This window comes from Hyperolius riggenbachi, chromosome 5 (genome assembly GCF_040937935.1).
Source record: "Hyperolius riggenbachi isolate aHypRig1 chromosome 5, aHypRig1.pri, whole genome shotgun sequence".
In the NCBI taxonomy this organism is placed as follows: Eukaryota; Metazoa; Chordata; class Amphibia; order Anura; family Hyperoliidae; genus Hyperolius; species Hyperolius riggenbachi.
In genome coordinates, this window is record NC_090650.1 from 102,403,227 (window position 1) to 102,425,438 (window position 22,212).

General features: G+C 42.9%; 1 protein-coding gene across 11 annotated transcripts in view; it reads left to right on the forward strand.

The window, feature by feature from the left end:
* CREB5 (cAMP responsive element binding protein 5) overlaps nt 1-22,212 on the forward strand; it is an 839,414-nt gene that overhangs the window by 708,276 nt on the left and 108,926 nt on the right. For all 11 annotated transcript variants that reach the window (XM_068236067.1, XM_068236066.1, XM_068236068.1 and 8 more), the window contains 2 exons: nt 7,857-7,983; nt 18,224-18,334. In XM_068236067.1, the coding sequence (XP_068092168.1) occupies nt 7,857-7,983; nt 18,224-18,334 (238 nt within the window). The remainder of the gene's footprint in view (nt 1-7,856; nt 7,984-18,223; nt 18,335-22,212) is intronic.

Here is a 22,212-nt window from a genome sequence, read left to right on the forward strand (position 1 = left end):
TAGCCTGGTTCTGGTTCACAGGCTGCAGCTGCAGACTAGAAACCGCTGATGAGTCACAAGGTGCATTGTGATTTAAAGGGACTCCGAGCAGTGCAGAAACTATGGAAAGATGCATATCATTTTAAACCTCTCTTTCTCCTCTTTCCAATGATATATAAACCGCCGCCCTACACCTTTTAGTTTTCGCTATTTTCGCGATTGAAATTGCCGCGGCCGCGATTTCAATCGCGAAAATAGAGAAAACTAAAAGGCGTAGGGCAACTATTTAGGTGTCGCCAGAAAGAGGAGAAAGAGAGCTTTAAAATGATATCCATCTTTCCATAGTTACTTGTATTACACAGGACGACACTTTCCCCAGTGTCAGCAACTCCATTCAGCAGAATGGAGCTGCTGACTTTAGGAAAAAGTCACCCTGTGTAATACAATGTAACTATGGAAAGATTGATATCATTTTAAAGCTCTCTTTCTCCTCTTTCTGGCGACACCTAAATCGTCGCCCTACGCCTTTTCGTTTTCTCTATTTTCGCGATTGAAAATGCGGCCGCGGCAATTTCAATCGCGAAAATATCGAAAACTAAAAGGCGTAGGGCGGCGGTTTATATATCATTGGAAAGAGGAGAAAGAGAGCTTTAAAATGATATGCATCTTTCCATAGTTTCTGCACTGCTCGGAGTCCCTTTAAGTCCCAGAATGAACTGTCAGGCCTCTTTCTAATGAAAGCAATTACATCTTTTAATAGGCTGTTAGATTTAAAGTGAACCAGAGATTAGGCACCCTCATGTATTTCACCATATACTGTATATCAGTGGGAACATTAGAGAAAACACCTACCCCGCTATCTGTTTCATTCTTCACTGCTTATCCTGCTTGTTATCAGCCCTGGTGGCTGGATAGTGTAATGGTTAAGGGCTCTGCCTCTGATACAGGCAACCTGGGTTCGAATCTCGGCTCTGCCTGTTCAGTAAGCCAGCACCTATTCATTAGGAGACATTGGGCAAGTCTCCCTAACACTACGACTGCCTATAGAGCGCGTCCCAGTGTCTGCACCTCTGGCGCCTTGAGTCCGCCAGGAGAAAAGCGCAATATAAATGTTCTGTGTTTGTTTGTTTGTTGTTTGATAAAATCCCCGACTGAGCATTCAGTTTGGCTTTGCTCAGGAATCATTATAGCTGAGTCATTATAGCAGAGCCAGAAGGGGGCAGACTTGGGCTTGAAAAGACAAAAGAGAACACAGACTCAGCTATAATGATTCCTGAGCAAAGGCAGATTGAATGCTCAGTTTGGTATTTTATCAGGGCTGAAAAGAAGCAGGCTGAACAGTGAAGAATGAAACAGAAGGAGAAAGTTCATGTACGCTCTACCCCCCACCAACCACTCCAGTCGGTGCAGGATCTGGTAAGCCAAGCCAGTTTCAATGCACAACAGAAAAATGATCCGCAAACCAGGCCAGATGGTTGAAAAAGGCTGAAAAATGTATTGAAAAAAATTCCACATTACAGTGCAATAAAATCACAGGATCAGCTAATGTGATCCTGTGCTTTTATTGCACTGTAATGTGAAATTTTTTTAAATAAATTTTTCACCTTTTTTTAACCATCCGGCCTGGTTTGCGGATCGTTTTTCTGTTGTGCGAAAAATGAAACAGAGAGCAGGGTAGGTGTTTTCTCTAATGTTCCCACTGATATATATGGTAAAATACATGAGGGTGCTTTGTCTCTGGTTCACTTTAAGCCTGCCAATATTGAATATTGAACTGTCTCATTTAAAAAATACACTACTATTAGTACATATGTAAATCGTACGAACAAAATTTGTTGCATTGCTTTATGGGTACATAATAGTTATCTAAGCTGAAAAAAGGCATCTCCATTAAAGAGGAACTTTAACTCAGGATTGAATGTCATCCCAATCAGTAGCCAATACCCTCTTTCCTATGTGAAATCTTAACCTTTTCCCTAATAGTGCATCAGGGACATCTGTATGACTGATATTTTGGTAAACCCCTCCCACAGTGTGATGCCATGACCATGGTCCTGACAAATTCTTATCTGTGAACCTCGTTGCATTGTGGTAGATAATAGCTGTTGCTAACTTCCAGGCAAGCATTATCTTCCTCTGTTTTTGTGCATATTTATATAAAATGTGTAGCCTATCACATTGTTTGAGGGTGTGTTTATATATAATAGCAGTTGATGCTGACTATTTTTTTCTATTCTGCCAGTACTAAAGATGATGGCCTGCAGGCTCACGGTGGTTCAAACAACACAAACAAATTACACAAAAAATATCAATCATTTTTTGATCTGTCTTCTATTTTTTGAAGAGAATCTGTACTGTGAAAATCTTACATAAATAAACGTACCAGCCTGTTTGTTGTCTTCTCCTAGCCCCCTCTGTGACATTTTTGCGGCTCCCACTGCTTTCCTGGTGATAAAATCACTGTTTTATTCATTGTTTTTGTACATAATGAATATGGCTGCCAAACAGGAAATACATAATCAGATCAGGTGCCCGTTTGCAGAAGCTCCTCTCAAATGTGACTTGATTGCTGGAATGTTACTCCCATGTGTTGCCTTAGCTGCTTGTCTGAACTGTACACTGATCTCTTTGCACTCACAGCTGTTTGAAATGTCTCAGCTCCATGAGCCTTGAAGAGACGCTGGCTGTGAGTAGAGACATAGGCCTCAATTCACTAAACTTATCTCCTGTCTTTAATAACTCTTCTACAGTTGTTACCATGGTGATAAGGCATGTAGTATTCAGGAAACATTTTACCTCAGGCAAGCCTAAAGTTAACTCTTCTGTCTTTAAATTAACTCTCCAATCCTTAAAATAACTACAGAGTTAAAGACAGGCTGTTAATTAACTGTGTGTGAAAATAACTACAGAGGAGGTAAATTAACTACAGAGGAGGTAAATTAACTACAGAGGAGGTAAATTAACTACAGGAGAGGTAACTTAAGGAATGAAGAGGTAAGATAACTCTCTCACGTGTGGAGGTAAGTTTTCTCTTGCCTTATTATCTCTAGCATGATCTTAGTGAATTGAGGCCATTGCCTGTGACTCATACACACACAGGAGAGTGGCGTGCAGGGGGCGTGCATAACTTCTCCCTATCACAGCAGAGAGAGTGCATTCCTCTTTGGCTCGACAAGCCTTGACAAGAAAAGAAGATTAGATCTATTACAGAGACAGTGCAACTAGAAAAGGCTGCAGTAAGCAAGACCACCTTAGAACAGAGCCTCTCTGTACCTTAACATAGAACAATTTCCACCAATGAATGTCTCTCTGGGGAGAATTTTTGAGGAAGCCAATTAAACTTCCAGTACATGTCTGCAGTGTGTCTAGTCAAGAGTAGGACTTGGCCTTAGGACTTATTTCTAAGTCATCCTTCTCCTCTGCAGGGAAGGTGGAACTTGGTGAGCATAGATTGCAATCTCCCGTTGCCATGCACAGCCGTGGCTATCGCCGTTCTGTTGCTGCTGCACTCAGCTGTCTGATTACAGCTGAGCTCTGTTCTGACTTTGTGATCACTGTGAGCCAATCACAGCGATCACAAATGAAAGGAGAAAAAAAAAGGCTCCGGTCATTAAGCGTCCAGAAAGAGTTAAGCAATACAAATTGCCTGGCTGTCCTTCCAATCCTCTGCCTTTACATACTTTTACCCATAGGCTCTGAACAAGCATGCAGATCAGATCTTAAAGAGGATTTGTAAGAAAAAAAAGTGTCCCATGGGGTTCTAACCTCCGGAGCTGGCACGTGCACAGGGGGGTGCTCTGGGTGCCCAGGCACCCCCCTTTTTAAAATCATCAAAAAAAGGCCCCTCTCGCAGCGCAAAATAAGCTCCGCCCCCGGCCGCGATAAGCTCCGCCCACCCGCGGGAAGCTCCGCCCCGCCTGGTACACTTTTAAGAGAAGAAGCCCAGACAGGAATCCTAGTGTGGCATATTGACCTCTCCCTCCACCTAGGACCCATACTGACCTCTACCTCCCCCAGCACCCATAGTGACCTCTCCCTCCACCTAGTACCCAGTGACCACTCCCTCCTCTAGCACTCACAGTGACCTCTCCCTCCACCTAGGACCCATACTGACCTCTCCCTCCCCCAGTACCCACGGTGACCTCTCCCTCCCCCAGCACCCACAGTGACCTCTCCCTCCCCAGCACCCACAGTGACCTCTCCCTCCCCCAGCACCCACAGTGACCTCTCCCTCCACCTAGCACCCACAGTGACCTCTCTCTTACCCAGCACTCACAGTGACCTCTCCCTCCACCTAGCACCCACAGTGACCTCTCCCTCCCCAGCTCTAGCAGTGATCCTGCCTACCCCAGCACCCACACTGACCTATCCCTCCCCCAGCACCCACAGTGATTTTTCCCTCCCCCAGTGGCTACCCTCCTGTCCCCTTTAGCACCCACAGGGACCTCCCATCCCAAAAGCAGCACCTACAGTGACCTCTCCCATTGCCAGCGCCCACAGTGGCTTCTCCCAACACCCAGCATCCACTCCCTCCTCCAGTAACCACACTGACTTCTCCCAGCACCCACAGTGGCCTACCCTTCCCCCAGCACCCACACTGACCTCTACCTCCCTTAGCAGCAACTATGCCATTCATAGCAGCACCCATAGTGACCTCTCACCCCCTGCACCCACAGCAATCCCACCAATATTCAGCACCCACATTACACTCAACCAGTAACCCCCAATATAGTACTTGCACCAAGCACCCTGCACCCAGTAATCACATCTGGCCTCATTATGGCACTTAGTACTTGCATCAAACAGCCACATGACACCCAATACCTGCACCCCTTCACCCTATAGCTGGCACCCAGTACTCACACCTACATGCCACAGTACTTGCACCCAGCTCTGACATGTCACTCACTACTCACACCTGCCCACATCTTCCACATGGCACCCACTTACATAACCAGTACTAGCACCCGATGTACCTGCACTCAGAACCCATGTGACACACAACACCCACCCAGAGCTAGCACCCAGTGCAGGCATGGCACCAAGTATTTGCACCTATGTGATACCCAGTACCTGCACCCAACACCCACATGTTTAATCTGCAGTAGTTCCAGTTGCACTAAGCCTCCACTTGGTGCCCAGCACCCACACCAAGCACTCACATATGACATCCAGTACTTGCACCCAGAACTCAAAAGGGACTGAGTACCTGCAATCGACACCTACATGATGGTTGATATACTCCCATACTGCCAGAATCCACATGACACCCTGTGCCAGCACCCAGAACCCACATGGCACCCAGCATTTGCCTTTAGCACCCACATAACAACAAATATCCCACTAGCCAGCACCCATCACCCATATGTCACCATGTACTCACTCCCAGTACCCACTTGGCACCCAGTATTTGCACCTAAGACCCACATACCCCCATAACCCACACCCACATGGCACAGTACTCACGCGTCACCAAGTTCCAAAGTCCTTATATGTGCCTAGTACCCGTCCATGGCCAGCACCCAAATAGCACCCAGTACCCATCCTTGGTCCGAACCCATATGAGACTCAGTACTCTCCCATTGCACACATCCAGACCACACATGGCACTCCCTACTCACTCATGTCCAACACTCACATGGCTCCCTGTACCAATTAGCACTCACATGGCACCCACTATTGTTTATCACCATCTGCTACTCATTCAGCACCCAATACTGCATAGCACCCACTGCAAATAAACACCCAATACAAACTGGACCTTGGTACCCAAAGCAGCTTGACAAAGACTTTACATTGGCATCTCGGCACCCACTGCAACTTACTACAAAGTGAACCTTTGCGTCTTACCATCCACTGCATCTGGGCACCCACTGCACCTTGGCACTTACTGCAGTTTTGCATCTACTAATGCTTAGCAACCACTGCATATTGGTAACCACTTCTTTGCCTGAAAAGAGGCTTGGGTGCTGACCAAGAGGGACAGAGGTCCCAGTAATGAAAGGTGAGTCTGTGCCTCTACAGTGGGCTCCACTGTGCACACTCTAACCCACTAACAGTGGGCACCTATCACTGCTGATTTGAGGATGGTAGCACCAAAAGAGTTGGAAGGAGACACACAGTCTGCCTGATACTGCTATAAAGGTGTGTGTGTGTGTGTGTGTGTGTTGGGGGGGGGGGGGGGGGATAAGACTGCCTTATGCTTTATGGAGAGGGGGTATTACATACACAATTTAGTACGATTTATCGATTTCAAATTTGAGCACCACACCCTTGAGTATCCTCTGCATGGCCCTGCCCCTTCCTGCAGCACCCACACTGACCTCTACTTTTCCCATCAGCCACCCCTTCCCCTCATAGCTGGCACCCAGTACTCACACTCACATGACACCAAGTATCTGTACCCAGGCCTAAAATTGCACCCAGTACTCACACCTGCACACAGCTTCCACATGGCACCCACTATCTGCACCAAGTATCCACTTAACCCGTAACCGCACCCAAAGTACCTGCATTCAAAACTCATGTGATGCCCAAAGCCCACTCATAGCCAGCACCTAGTACAGGCATGACACCAAGTATTCGCACCCATGTCACACCCGGTACCTGCATCCAGCAGCCACATGACATCCAGTACATGCACCCAGATCTTACATGGCACTAAGTTCTTGCAATCAACACCCGCATGACACTCAATACCCAACCATAGCCAGAACCCACATGACACTCAGTACTTACACCCAGAACCCACATGGCACCCATCATCTGCATTCAGCAGCATGACAATCAAAACCCCCTTAGCCAGAAACGAGGAGGGGGGGCATGCGGGGGAAGGAATTGCCAGGCCCCTTTTTTAAATTTGAGCACCCCCCACTTAAGGACCCTCTGCACGGCCCTGCTCCGGAGGGGGGAGTCTCTGGATCCACGGAAGACCCGCCGGGGTTGTGGCTTTCCTTTGGGGTCAGGCAGGAATAGCTGAGCCTGATCGGATCCACTATACTGTGCAGTCACAGATACCTCGCTCCTATGCCGTAGAGCCGATCCAATCGGGCTCGACTATCTCTGCCTGAGCCCAAAGGAAAGCCGCTACTGCGCCTGCACGAGGCTTACACAGGATTGTTAGGATCCTGGAGCCCTGGTGAATTTTTGGTGGCTGACAATGCTGGAACGGAGGGATGGAGGAGGACAGGGAAGCCTCATTAGGATCCAGTAAGTACACCATAGGGGCACTTTTTTTTTTCTTAAAGATTCTCTTGAAGTCTGATTGGATTAGCTGCATGCTTGTTTCAGGTGTGTGATTCAGACTATACTGATGATAAACAGATCAGCAGGACTGCCAGGCAACTGGTATTTAGTTTAAAAGGAAAAAAATATGTCAGCCACCATGTGCTTCTCAAATCAGGTGTACTTTAAGTGTATTTGTGCATTAGAATTAACACCTTTTATTTTATTTGTATGTTTCCGTCAAATAAGTATACTGTTAGTATCCATGTATAATTGTTCTTTCTAGGTTGGATATGATTGATTCACCATATTTACTTGAGAAGTGCACAGTTTTGTCAAAAAAGAAAAATGCAAACCTAAGGATTGTAATTTTGGCTTGTGTTCTGCATAGTCTGGACAGTATAACAGGCAAGGTTTGGGTCAGTGACTGCCTTTTAAGTACTGTTCTAACCCTGTTATTGTAACCTACCCTCCTCTTCTTATATGAAGGCCATGTTTATGAATTGAGAGCGTTTAGGGGAAGGGTGTGCTGAGAGCCCAGGTCAGAATATCAGGTATCTGAGGAGTTAGCTTGACATGTGATACAATGTACAGCCCTTGTATGTTGTTTGTGTTGTCTGGGATTCTTACCATGATTTCATTTCTCTTTCTAGGCCTGTCCCGGGCTCTCTTTCCTCATTACTGCATCTGCACAACCGACAGAGACAACCCATGCCTGCTTCTATGCCTGGCACTCTGCCCAACCCTACAATGCCTGGGTCCTCCGCTGTGCTGATGCCTGTGAGTTATTATCTTACCTTACCTTGCAAGCAGTTAAGAGCTAAGATGCAGATAGACAGACCTGTTTTGTGATCTTAGTTGAATTTACCATTCCTTACTTTTATCTTAATGAACTGCCTCCACAGTGCACACCTAATGTTGCTAGTAAGTAGGAAAGACATAAGCTATATACACACTTTAGATTTTACTCTGACCAATCAGACAGTTGTCCCCGATGCCCAATTGGCTTTGACTTATTGCGCAGGCACAGCCATACTCGTGTAGGCGCAGTACAGCTGTGACCGTGTTTGAAGAGGAGCGCAGGCCCAATCAGATTACCAGCAAGCCCTTGTCTGTAATCTTTGGGATTTTAGGATCCACAAGCTGCAAGGGGAGACGGCAGGATGCCATGGGAAGCCTCACCAGAATCCTGAGACGGGTCTGTGTTTCTTTCTTTCTCTGCCTAAAAGAGTTAAACCTTCAAGTATGCAAGTGGTAGTTTCTCTCTAGGGACCTAATGGACTATAGCATAACCCTCACATAAGGAATAACAGACACAAATCTCTTGCCTGGCAGAGAACAGCTTCTAAGTGCAGGGGATAGATTAAAACAGTCAATAGTTCAAAGACTTTGGCTTGGAACTGTGTCAGACTGTGTGAAAGACTGTGTCATTCAGCTGAGACAAAACCTGCCTTTTAATTGTTTTCAAACACAAAATAAAAATGTAGGATTCTTAAAAAAGGGTCATTTTTAGGAGTTGGGGGATAGGTTATATTTGTATATCTCATCACTTTATTTTCAATTCAAGGTAATTTGAATGCATGAAGGCCAAGGGAGCAAATTCATGAGGAGAGCTATAGCCAAGTGTTCATCACAGCCCATCATGTTTGCTGTGCTTAGTGGTAACCTTACAAAATATTTTCTTTTTTTGAATCATAATCACATGTGCTGGTATAGTAAAATGTGTTCTATTTTTATCACTTTTCCCACTTCTTTTTATTGGACCACTTACTAGCTCTGCAATAAAATTATCTTGTTTTCCAGTCCTCCAACCAGGCATCTTTATAAAATGACCCAGCCTATCATAACTGACTTTCTAAACATTGAAATATTTCTTGAGGTTAAGGGGGTATCTGCTATTGATTGGGATGAAGTTCAATCCAAGAGTAAAGTTCCTCTTTAAAGCGGATCCGAGATGAAAAACTAACTATAACTAGTAACTTGTCTATATATCTTATGTAACGTTTAGATAGTTTACACAGCATAGCTAGCTGCAAACAGCTTCAAGAGTTTATGATTATTTATTCCTGTGATACAATGACAGCGGCCATGTTCTGTTTGTCACATTGTCACAGGCTGAGGGCTGGAGATGCTTGCGCGTGTGTAAATTCAGTCCCTTCTCCTCCTCCCCTCTGCCTCTGAAATCTCTGGCTAGTAACCTCCTCCTCCTCCTGCCCAGACTGAGCTCCCATAAGCCCTTGCTACAGTGCCAAAGCACAAAAGGAGCTGTGGGTGAGGTTTGTTTAGTTTATAGGGAATTAGAGTATTAAAACAAAATAAAAAAAAGTATTTGGCTTGAGGAATGCCCTATAAACTATATGAAAGGAACACAATTATGCAATGAGTACAAGTTTATCTCAGATCCACTTTAAGCAATGCTGACCTTAAAGAGGACCTTTAAGCTAGGATTGAACTTAATCCTGATCAGTAGCTGATACAAGAAATCTTTACCTTTTCTCAAATAGATCACCAGGGGGATCTGTGTTACTGATATTTTGGTGACAGTTTGCTGTCTGTGAACCTCACTGCATTTTGGGAAAAAAAAACTGATTTTTCCAACTGCCAAGCAATCAGTATCTCCCTCTGTGTATAAAACCATCAGTAACGAACATTCCGTACAAATCACCTGGCAGAACTGAAGATCAGGAAAAGGAAGGATTTTATAATGGGCAAAAACCGACAAAATAATCTATAAATGAATATTGTAAAACATAAGCAATTTTATTCATCATGTGTTTTCAGTACCGTTCCTCTTTAACTAGGCTAGAGAAGCCTGCAGCTCTTTTTGCTCTCCTTATGGTGCCCATACATGGTACAATTTTTTTCATCCAATCTTACCATTTCTATGTAGTATAAAGGTAAATTAAGTAAATATACTGAAAGGATAATTTAGGCAGTTCCCTTATATTACATATAAATGATAAAATTGCATGAAAAAATTGTACCATGTATGAGCACCATAAGATACTTTGTGAGTTGCTCTATGACTTGTTTACGCACCTTTGGAGCAAACACAGCTATTTCATAGAAAGACTCATCACTCTTGCAAGGCTACTGCATTTAGAGATAATGGTCCACTGTGGATCAATATAGTTAAATGGCAGAGCCTATCATGACATTTTTTCCAATGGCCTTGGCCACCACCATCTTCTTTGCCACAGCCCGCCACAGCTCGGCAACCGCAGCCTAATTTGTGGCTGCCAAGCTGGGGCAGGCCTCAGCAGAGAAGGCAAAGGCTTCTGAATAGCTTTGTCAGTCTTCGGAAACATGGCCGCGACTGCACTGCCAAGAAGGGGGCGGAGTATCACCTGTGGCCCGAACGCTCTGTCATGTTGACTTTAGATTCTCTTTAAAAGTTGGCTTGTAAACCTTTTCAAGACTAAGACATTTCCATAGCTTTTTTTGCATCTCCCCTGTAATATCATTTGACTATGTTGTTTTAGGGGTTGGAATATAAAGAGGTTTAGCTTCCACTAAAAGAATCTTGGCTATGTTCAGTCAGCTTAAGGCCTCTTGCACACTGCAAGTGATTCCGATTCAGATTCCGCTTTTTAATCAGTTTTTACATCCGATTCAGATTCCAATTTGCAGTTTGCTCCCTGCACACTGCAAATCGGAATCGGAATCGGATGTAAAAACTGATTAAAAAGCGGAATCTGAATCGGAATCACTTGCAGTGTGCAAGAGGCCTAATCTAGTTTCAGTTACTTTTCATCTGTTTGTGCAGTTGAAGTGAAAATTATTATATTATACCTGAGTATTTTTTTTTCTTTTTGTTGTTAAATCAAAGTCATAATTAAAAAAGAGCCATATCTTTACCCAGATTCCCCTTGTTTAATATTACAATTTGTTTATACACCAGAAGCCGTTTCAAGTGAACAATATGCAGTAACAGGAGAGATCACCACTCTTTATACAGACTGTGCATTCCCTGCACCTGACTCACTAAGCAACAACACTGTTTTATCTTTAAATGAGTTTAGATTTAGGTAATGATTGAAGGGAATGTTGTAATTCTTGGTCAGCAATGGAAAATTGTCATTTAGGACTTCTAGAATATCAATAAGTTCCCCCCAGGGAATGTGGCCTCCTATACCCACCGTGGCTCTGATTCTCCCTTCATCTCTCTCCGTCTTTGTAAACATCTGTTTAAGAAAAGAATTCACAACACAGGTAACTCGTGTCTAAACTTGCGTGACTCCGTCTCACACAGCAAGGTTCAGGTTTGGGACACAGATGAATACAATACCTGTTTTAGTGTTAAGACCCTAAAATTTGAATCTCTAGTATAAACAACAATGCACTAATACTTCGGCTTAACTTAATGTCTGGCACATTATTATTTTCGTTGTCCACTGGCAGGCTGCCCTGTACAAATGTATGCAGTCTATTACTAAACATAAAACTTAAATGAAACCTGTACTTAGAGGAAAATGGATGTTATTATGTGTATTACCTTTATAAAAATGCTAGAGTGCTGTCAGGAAAGATATATGACTAGCCATAACAGCCCTGGTGGCTGCATTGGGTTCAGTAATGGGTGGGGGCCTAGTATGATCCTTACCTGAACTTCTATGTGTCCACCTCCCATTCTCTAGCTGCTGGGCATTTCTATATAAAGGTCTCATTTAGACTACCGGAGGGTTTTTCTTTTACATTTATCCTCAATACAGAAACACATTTTGGCTGGCAGCCCATGTGACTGAAACGGTTAACTCACATTTAATGCATTTCCATGTTCACATTTAAAAGGCTTAGGGCCCTTTCAGACTACTGTATATCTGTGTGTTGCATTTCATTTTATTACAACACAATTCTGGTAGGGCTATCAAACAAATTCACCTCATGTGAGGTAATTTACCTCATGAGCTAATGACATTTAGCAATTCTGGTAAGTTTTAGTCATGTTTTACCTCATGAGGTAAATTATGAGGTAATTCATGAGGTAATTTACCAAAAATACCTATTCTCATGGAAATTAGGGCGCATGTTAGCACATAATTTACCGATCACTTTGAGGCCTGCCTGTACCTGTAGGTAAAGTCAATTTGTATGCATTTTGCAGTTTTTAGTGGAGTTCCTATTGCTGTTTTAGTGTTGTTCCTATTCAGGCTGTGTAATAGAAAAGAATAGCAGAAATAAAACTCCAAATATTAACTTATTTTTTTAAAATAAGGGATGTCTACAAATAGGTTGTCATAGGTTGCTACATAATCAAATACACCTTCCCCCTCAAAAAAAAAAAATATTATCTTCCAAAGACTATCCTAACTTATGGAAGACAATTAAAGACTACTATTATTTATTTACTGTATGCTTACCGCTGAAATACCTCATGTTTTACCTCACTTTATTTCTTTACCTCATGTTTTACCTCATGTTCGATAAGGGAGAAAAATCTTTCAGAATTGTTATAAAAAGAGGTAAATACCTCATGAGGTATTTTACCTACAAAAACATATTTATCTCACATAGCTACCAGAATTTAGACCACATACAGTGTTTTCCAGTGCAGTGCGCATGTCATTGATTTTTATTGAATGACAAAAGTGTGCGCTGTCTGGAAAGATACCAGCAGCATTGCGTTGTGCACTGCAACTGAACCAGTGAGTAAAGACCCAGTTAAAACATTGGAACCAGATCAGGATCATCCACTTGGCAACCTAGGCAGGTGCTTGGGGCATAGTGGGTGTCAAATGGCCCATCTCCCACCTTCACTGACCTCTCTCCACCGCAGCTTACCAAAAGGACCACAAGTGGGCCCCAAATCTACTACCTTACCTAGGGCTCCATAACATCTTAATCCATCTCTGACTGGAACTTTTATACATAATCCGCTGTGGGCTGCATTGCAGCATTCCTGAAAGCATACAGTGCAGCATTTCATCTGACCACTCTTATTAAATAATGTGCAGTTACCTTCATGAAGTACCATTGTGGGTCACTTGATTTTACAGGTATTCCTAATAATGCAATAGAAACTGTGCAATACATAACTGAGCAGAGAGTGGAGCTACAGAAGTTTACAGGCATCACTGTGCAAAATTTTTGAGTGCAGCAGCCCACTTGGGGCAAACTCAGGAAACTGCCATAGTCAAAGTATGAATTCACTGTTATAATCTAGGGCCCATCATCAGGAGAAGGCTGATAACATACTGGTATGTTTTTGAGACGTGGGAGGAAACCAGTGTGCCCAGAGGAAGCCTATACAAACTCCATGCAGGTAGTTTAGTGGCCAGGATTTGAACCTAGGACCCTATCACCGTCTGGCTAACATGATAAAGTGTAACTGTCAGGCATAAAATCAAAATATCAATTCTTTATTTGTATCTGGTAAACAAGTAATAAGGATGCTAACCAGGCAATCCATCATTCCCTAGTTCAACTGACTCTCATTTGGTATATTGCCACATAAAGGAAGTTGCAGGGCATGCTGGGTTGTCTTTTTTGCTTCTTTACTTTGCTCCCAAACTTAACTTATGCAGCCTGATTAGCTGAAAACACTTTTCCTCCTGCTTTCCCCTCCCACACCTCTGTTCCTCTCTGATTGGCCAATATTTATCATGCTGAGGCAATGCACTTTCTATTGCAGAGCTGGGTGGGAGTGCCTGAAGACCAGTAGGAGGACGGGCAATACATACACAATCAGGCAGAGGAGAGTGAGGGAAGAAATTACATCAGGATTGGCTTCAAGATAGACACAGTTAAAATGGAGAATCCTAAGAAGGATTTTCTCTTTTTTTTACTATAGAAAAATCACTAAAATCAAAATGTGGACAGTGCAATACCTATGTTATGTAAGTAGAGCAAGTATGTATCTACTTATATATGCTACAGGAGTTTCCTTTGAAGTTTCTACTGGTAACAATAGGTATCAGGGTTTAGTGATCTGACCAGACAGATCACTACTTGGGAGGCCAGCAACATCAGGGCATAGTTGTATATGCTTAATCTAAAATGTGTATGTAGCTGCATACACATAACAGTACTACAGTGTCCATTGTATGGAGTGTAACCTAAAAATGCGAGCCCTGCAGCCCCTCCCCCCCGCCTGTGCCCATGTGGGGTGATAAAAAAAAAAGTGTCTTGTGTGCGCTGCCCCAACCCCCTCCCTCTCGTGTGCGTGCAATACAACCCCACCACCACCGGCAGCGGAACAGGTCCTCCTCACTGTTCACTTAGCTACCATGCAGCCTTATGATGACAGAGACTGCTGATACGGAAGAGGTCAAACAACTTTTGTTGTTATGTCTATTCTCTTCATGACTAAAAGTGGTCAACATACAACTGCAGCAGGTGTGTGACACAGAGTCTGCTCAAGTCATAAAATAGCAAACTTCAGACAACTAGCCAATAAAAAAAACTAACTTCAACTTTAGACCTGCTGCCCCCACCATGCCCGATCAATCAACTATCAATTGATTTCAGCCAGTTTAACCTTTGAATGGGTGATTGGTCATGCCAGCAGCTCTCTTTTGAGCAGGTAGGTGAAGGAGGGGAGGAGTGGTGTAGTATGAATGGCTGCATAGTCAAACCTAGCAATTTGATCAATTCCAGATTAGATTTGAGGTTGAGTAGACAGATTGGCAGGTCTGATTACTGCTACCCAATTGATCACTTTACATGCTGGGTCTTTTTTTTTTTTTTTCCAAAGCCAAGCTTTTTTTTAAGACATATTGGGTATGACTCCAGGCTGGACCTTTATGGGCCTGTGTATGGACAGCATTAACCTCAGTAGTAATAGCGTGTTCCGAGTGGTCATTAATCCTCCATCATACCCGGCCACATAAATGAGATTAAACTCAGCATGAGAAACTGGATTATATGTCCTGTCAGCTAATTCTTCCTGATCTCTGCAGACTTTCTGCCAGACAAGACACCCTGGTACTATTATATCACTGAAGCTGTTCCTTCTCTGCTCTGGACTATTGTTTAACAGTATTAAATCCAGAATAAAATTCCTCTAATACTACAAGACATTTTCATAAAGCCTAGCCATGTTTCCTGCTAGATCCAGTTAAGACAAGGAAGCATGAATGTCTTCCCCGCCACAGGAACCTTCATGCAAAGCATGCCTATATATCGTGCCCTGCGTTCATTTCCCTGATTAACTGGGAACCATCCTTTGTCTGGTCAATTTGAAGTAATAGCATCAGGGCCTTTTGCGGTGCAGAAATCATTTTTGGAATGCATACTGGAAATGGGAAACATATCACGCCGTCTTCCGAGGGAACTCATTTTTCTTTCATTTTTTTTCTTCTCCCATTGGTACCCCCTCCCGTCTTTGCACTTAGAAAAATAAGAAGTCAGGTTTTTTTTTCCTTCTACAAAACACAAAGGAGATCAGCACTGAGTTGACCTCTATTGGGGGTATCGTGTTGCAGTGTGCAGATGTATCTCTCGCTGACACGCCTGATTCACAAGGCATGACCATTTATCAACACCCAGATTATGTAGCTATGTACCATGACTGCAGGAAAAAGCTCTTCAGTGTAAAATAGGGACATGCTATAAAACCCATACGATCCAGCAGAGAAGCGTAGTGGAAAGCCCTGCTGTAACAGCTGGGACTACAAGATATAAAGCCTCATGCATTTTAAAAGCTTTTAGCACCAAACTTGTCTACTGAAGAGTTTATTTTGTCCTGCCATGCTGATTGCTATTTTTGATAAATACGCTAAAACAGAACCAGTCTACTTGTCACTGGAGCAAGCCAAGCAGAGCAGAAATATGATCTCCCTGGCTTTCCCTGGAGACTTCCTTCTAGTAACATTCTGGCAGCTCTTACCCTTCTGTAAAGCTGAGATGGATCACAAACCTTCACAATCTGATTACTTTGCAGGGAATACACCAGATTCACCCTTGGGAAGACGCCATAAATTTCCATGTTGCTTCAGAACATGCTTTTAAGGCCGTATTCTCGGCTGTAATAAATATATACAGTTTGGACAATATGTTAGAGTGTTTTCTGTCTAATATTAAGGCATATTGTCCTGATGGGGTGCGAGTCTAGTTTGCCATTGTCATCAGCCTTGCCAGATGCTGCTTTTTTCTGGAGATATAGAAGATTGGCAGTAAGTATTTTTGTACCTGTATAATGTATATGGAAGCTGGGCTTTAGAGGGAAATGGCAATATTGATATAATATTGCCAGCATGGTGGTGTAGTGGTTAGCGCTCTCGCCTTGCAGTGTTGGGTCACCGGTTCGAATCCCAGCCAGGTCAACATCTGCAAGGATTTGTTTGTATGTTCTCCCAGTGAATGTGTGGGTTTCCTCCAGACACTCTAGTTTCCTCCCACATCCCAAAAACATACAGATAAGTTATTTGGCTTCCCTCTAAATTGGTCCTAGACTATGATACATACACTACACAATGCATAGACATATGACTATGGTAGGAACTCGATTGTGAGCTCCTCCGAGGGACAGTTAGTGACAAGACAATATACTCTGTACAGCGCTGTGTAATATGTCGGTGCTATATAAATACTTAAATAAAATAAAATGAATATAGTTTGGTGGCATATACATGTTTTTTTTTTTGCAATGTAGTGTTATTAACATGAACCCGACGGGAGAGTGATATGGAGGCTGCCATATTTATTTCCTCTTAAACAATACCAGTTTCCCGGCAGCCCTGCTGATCTATTTGGCTACAGTAATGTCACACCAGAAATAGGCATACAGCTTATCTTGTCAGTACTGACAATATTGTCAGAAACACTTAGGCCTGAATTTACCTCACGGGAGCCTATAGGCACAGATGTCCTGGCATCTTAGACCTTGCCCTCCATGAACCCACAAACCACCAAACTGCACCGCAAGTGTGCTGGTTGTCCCTGCTTTCACTTTTCCCTTACCCATCATATGTAGCTACAGGTGTCCCCTAATATTGATGGTATATCTGGCTACCGAATACTAAGTAGCTAGAGGAAGCTCAGTATTAAGAAGATAGAGGTGCCCCTGATTGAAGGGAGATCTTCTCAGTGGAATGCCGAGAGCAGGCTGAGTAACCTCATTTACACTCATCAGGACTCTGCATTGGGAAGGAGGGAGAGAGGCACTCGGAGAGGGGAGTGAGCTGCCTTTCCATCATCAGGCGCCTGTAGGCACATGCCTACAGTGCCTTATGGTAAATCCAGCCCTGGAAACACCTGATCTGCTGCATGCTTGTATAAGGTCTATGTCTGCTGCATGCTTGTACAAGGTATATGTCTAAAAGGGAAATGGTATAATAAAGGTATCTGCTAAACTTTTAAATGTAAAAAGAATAGGTGAAATTAGAGTTTTTTTCTTAATTAATGTGCCACATTGTTGGCATGCATATTAAATGTGCTATTGAAATGCCCTGGGTGCTAAAATTGGTGCTTGGTTCACTTTAAGTCACAGTTCCTTCCTGTACATCAATGCTGCTCCCCTCGTAGACACGGTGCATTACTTCCTGTGTGGGTATGGTGGCCACACAAAGCCAAGGTATAAGACATTGCAGTTTCTCAACTTGATAAATCTGCTCCATATTGTTCTTACATTCCGCATCATATTATCTTTTACTTGTTGCACCATTTTATCTTTCTTTTTCCAAAGCTGTTCTCTCTTAATCCCATCTGTGTCCGCTTCTCACTCGCTCTTTCAGTTCCTGCTTAAAGCAAGGCAAGAGAAACAAAAGATTTTGTGTGCTGGAACTCCCCACTGCACACTTTCTAACACACTGTACAATATCAGGCTCATCAAAGGAAGTACAAGTATAATTACTTAGTGACATCTGCTTTTTCTCGCAGTGCCAAATACCTATGATTTGGCAGGCAGTGCTCTAATTCAGGCCATTCGGTTAAGGCTGCCTGTGCGAAACGCTCTATGCATTTTCATGTTTTTCATTTAGAAGGAAGGTAACCTTGCTTGAATAAGGGGCTGTGTACCTCATGCTGTCTTAAGATGGATTTAGTTGGTGTTATGTCACAGTTTTTCTCATATCCCTCACAGATGGAAAGACAGATGTCAATGAACTCCAATATCATGGGCATGCAGAGTCCCAACCTAAGCAATCATTGTGCTTCACCTCAAGTTCCTCCAATGCACTCAGATGCCAAAATGGTAAGAATGCTGTTTTCATTCTATAGTATAAAGTATATGAAATGCAGGCCTGCTGCTTCATTCTGCACAGCAAATATGCATGCTAAGCTGGAGGGGGAAGTCTATCTGCTACTCATTGACCATTAGGTGCTCCAATCCAGAAGTCTTGTAGACACCATCCCAGCAAGCAATCAAAGTGGAAGTTGTTGCCTATTACTTAGCCTATTACACCCTGATCATCAACATTAGGATGATTTTTCAACTTTAAAGAGGAACTCCAGTGAAAATAATGTAGTAAAAAAAGTGCTTCATTTTTACAATAATTATGTATAAATGATTTAGTCAGTGTTTGCCCATTGTAAAATCTTACCTCTCCCCGATTTACATTCTGACATTTATTACATGGTGACATTTTTACTGTGGGCAGGTTATGTAGCTGCTCCTAGCTGTTTTGGCTGTTAGAGACAGCTGTAAACAGCTATTTCCTGTCTGTGAACATTGTTACATTGTGACAGTTTGCCCAGAGTACCGCGGTACTCAGAGCTTCTTGTGGGAGGGGTTTCAGCACAAAATAAGTCATACAGCGCCCCCTGATGGTCTGTTTGTGAAAAGCATCATATTTCTCATGTAAAAGGGTGTATCAGCTACTGATTGGGATAAAGTTTAATTCTAGGTTGGAGTTTCTCTTTAAGGGACCTTTTACGCTATATCAGGTGCTTTCAGTTATAACTGAAAGGACAACTGATTTTCAAAGCATGTCCATATTTTCCTATGGCTCAATTCACACTATACGCATTCTAACTGAAAGTTTTTTCACAATGCACTGCTATGGAAAGTTGAAATGTATTCTCAGCATATAGTGTAAAAGAGGTCTTAGCAGGAACTATTGTAAAGAGGAATACCACTTTTGCTCTAAAAATGCCATAAACACAGATATTCGTGCAGAAGCCTTTGTGTATTGTAAAGCTATGTCAGAAATAGATTTTGTGTTCAGTTTGCAGCTGTAAATTTCCAAAACTACCAGTAAGCTTAGTTTGTACCGCTCTGTTCCAATGACAATAGTCCTGAATTCAAATTACTGTACATAGTAATCTGTTTACACAAGTCATTAGTTGTATGGAGCCAAATACATTATTGCTCATGTTCAGTGCCTGTAGAGGTTAATAGATTGAGGGTAGGAACACACTAAGCAGAATCGCATATGCGTTTTCCACTATGTGCTATGGTAAACGCATATGCGATTCTGCCTAGTGTGTTCCTATCCTGGAAGTTCACTTTGACACTCGGCTAGGAATGCTGTGCAATGGCTGTGTTTCATTGTGTGTGAAGAAGCAAAGTAAGCATGCTAAAATATGGTTTGCCCGTTAATCATTCCAATAAACACAACTACCTTTTATCATCAAAAGTGGTATTTGCTATTATTCGGACTTGGTCTTTTGGGCTGCTTTAGGACAGGGATAGGCCTAGGCAGTTATAATAAACTAGTGAGCCAAACATCACAAGGTGAGCTAAGTTGTCACTAAAAATTAGCCCAAAGATTAGTGCATATCTTATAGTTCAGGCTTAGATAGTATCTAGCTTGCAGTAGGGTAAGCCATCAATTACATTTTTGTACTTTCTCTGTTTAACTAAAGCCCACCATATACTATCAAATCGGCTTTAGATTAAATAAACAATATCTGACTGAAATCAGTGGTACGTCAAACAATATGGTCAGCCCAAAAGAGAGAAAAAGGGAAAAATCGAGAGCCCCCGATAGTGTAATATTGTAGGTATAATTGTCGTGAGAAAATTAGTAAAATTATACTCACAATTGTAGGTTGCCAAGTTAGGCAACCACTTGTATCGCAGACGGGGAGATTAGGCCTGTCCCCGCTCAGGCTTAAAAGTCGCTCTCTGCGTAGAAGAAGAAAAGAGGGTGTCCACACCCATCCACCAGGTGGATATCACGTAATAAGAGTACAGAGGCGCCAATAGAGTAAAATATGATTCCAAATTAAAACAAATTAAAATGTGGGTGGCAGTGGTGGACTTGCCTACCCCCACTAAGAAAAGGACCACTTTGTATGGTTAACAATATAGATTTAATCAATTTGGTACTCCAAGACAACAATCAATTTGCAACGCGTTTCACGGGACACAAGCCCGCTTCCTCAGGCAAAACACATATAAGTAGGAGCAACGCTAGTACGGACTGTTACTGGGTTGCTCCTACTTATATGTGTTTTGCCTGAGGAAGCGGGCTTGTGTCCCGTGAAACGCGTTGCAAATTATTTGTTGTCTTGGAGTACTAAATTGATTAAATCTATATTGTTAACCATACAAAGTGGTCCTTTTCTTAGTGGGGGGAGGCAAGTCCACCACTGCCACCCACATTTTAATTTGTTTTAATTTGGAATCATATTTTACTCTATTGGCGCCTCTGTACTCTTAATATGGTCAGCCTGATGGATGCCACTGTTAAGGCCCGTACTAACTAGGCAATTTTCAAAAATTTTTGAGCGACGAGCTATTTCTTCCACGATCTTACAATGTGGGTATAGGTGCGTGATTACACGAATGACGTTTGGCGGCGCACAGCAATAAAGACCATCGTGGTGGATTGTATCTTTATGGTCCCCGATGACTCCCGCGCAAAGACTACCACGATTTCTTGATAGGACATTCTCATCTGTCCCCTCATTCCTCTGGAGCTGTCACAGCGAGGTTCCCCCATCCATCTTCAGGTGCGTTTTGAGCTTTAGTTTTATGCTGTTCTGTGCAGTACAAAACTGCAAATGCTACCATGACTGCTGTCATCACTGATATTTTGCAACTCTTGCTGGACTGATGTGATCCAAGTGAGGGTTACCAACTTTTGCCACATAGTGGACAACTTTTAAGTATTATTATTCTTGATTTATAAAGCGCCAACATATTCCGTGGCACTGTACAAAGTAGGAAACAAACATGGTGTACATAGTAAAACAGACAGTGGTGTACACCAATATACAAAACACAGAATTGGTACCATATACAGAATAGGTAACTACAGTGGCAAAAGTAACATGATGCATAAAATGTATAACAAATTCCAATACACAAAAGGGTAAGAGAGCCCTGCCCTTGCGTGCTTCCAATCTAAAGGAAAAAAGGGAACAAGAGGTGGGGTAGAATGCAATAAACATTAATCAAAGTAGATAGATTTGGTCTCAAGTGTAGTATAAAAATACAAATGCTTTATTTGGTCAAACATAGGGAAGATAAAACAGGGATAAAAATTAAAGGAAGGAATGTTGCGGAGTCATAAATAGCATTGTTAATGGCCGGCCATACAATCAGCACACATCACTCACACCAATCATACCATAGCCCCCCTGTCTATGGGTCTCAGCGCTGAGATTTGTTAAAGCAAATAGAAAAGCTGAAAGCAAGTCCATTAATCCTCATGTAATGGTCTAGTATATTAATGTCCATGCACATAATCATAAGGCAAAGTCGTATTTCATGCTGATATTCATCGCCAGAAGACATGCAAAGCACATATTGTTGTAATAGTTTCAGCAAGCTTTGAGGTCAGCACATAGCCATGCATAAAAGGATAGAGACACAGCAAGTCACACTAGTCCAACTTTTTCAAGCGTCAGCAAGCGACATATAAACGTGCATAGCAAAACATTAATGGGTGGATCTCACCGGCTTCAGTGTAGACTTCCACAGCGCTGTTTGAGACGTTCCTGGGCTGAGTAGGTATGTAGATAGTAACGTTGGGGGCCCCCCTGGTTAGGTCGCCATCTATTGCAGGCTGTCAGCAGGCATGCCGTGGGATTCAAGCCGGCTGGCGTCCCAGCGGAGCGGCGGTGATAATCTCCACGCTTTTCCGGATAGAGTATGCGCTCTGCTGTCAGCTAAGGCTCCTG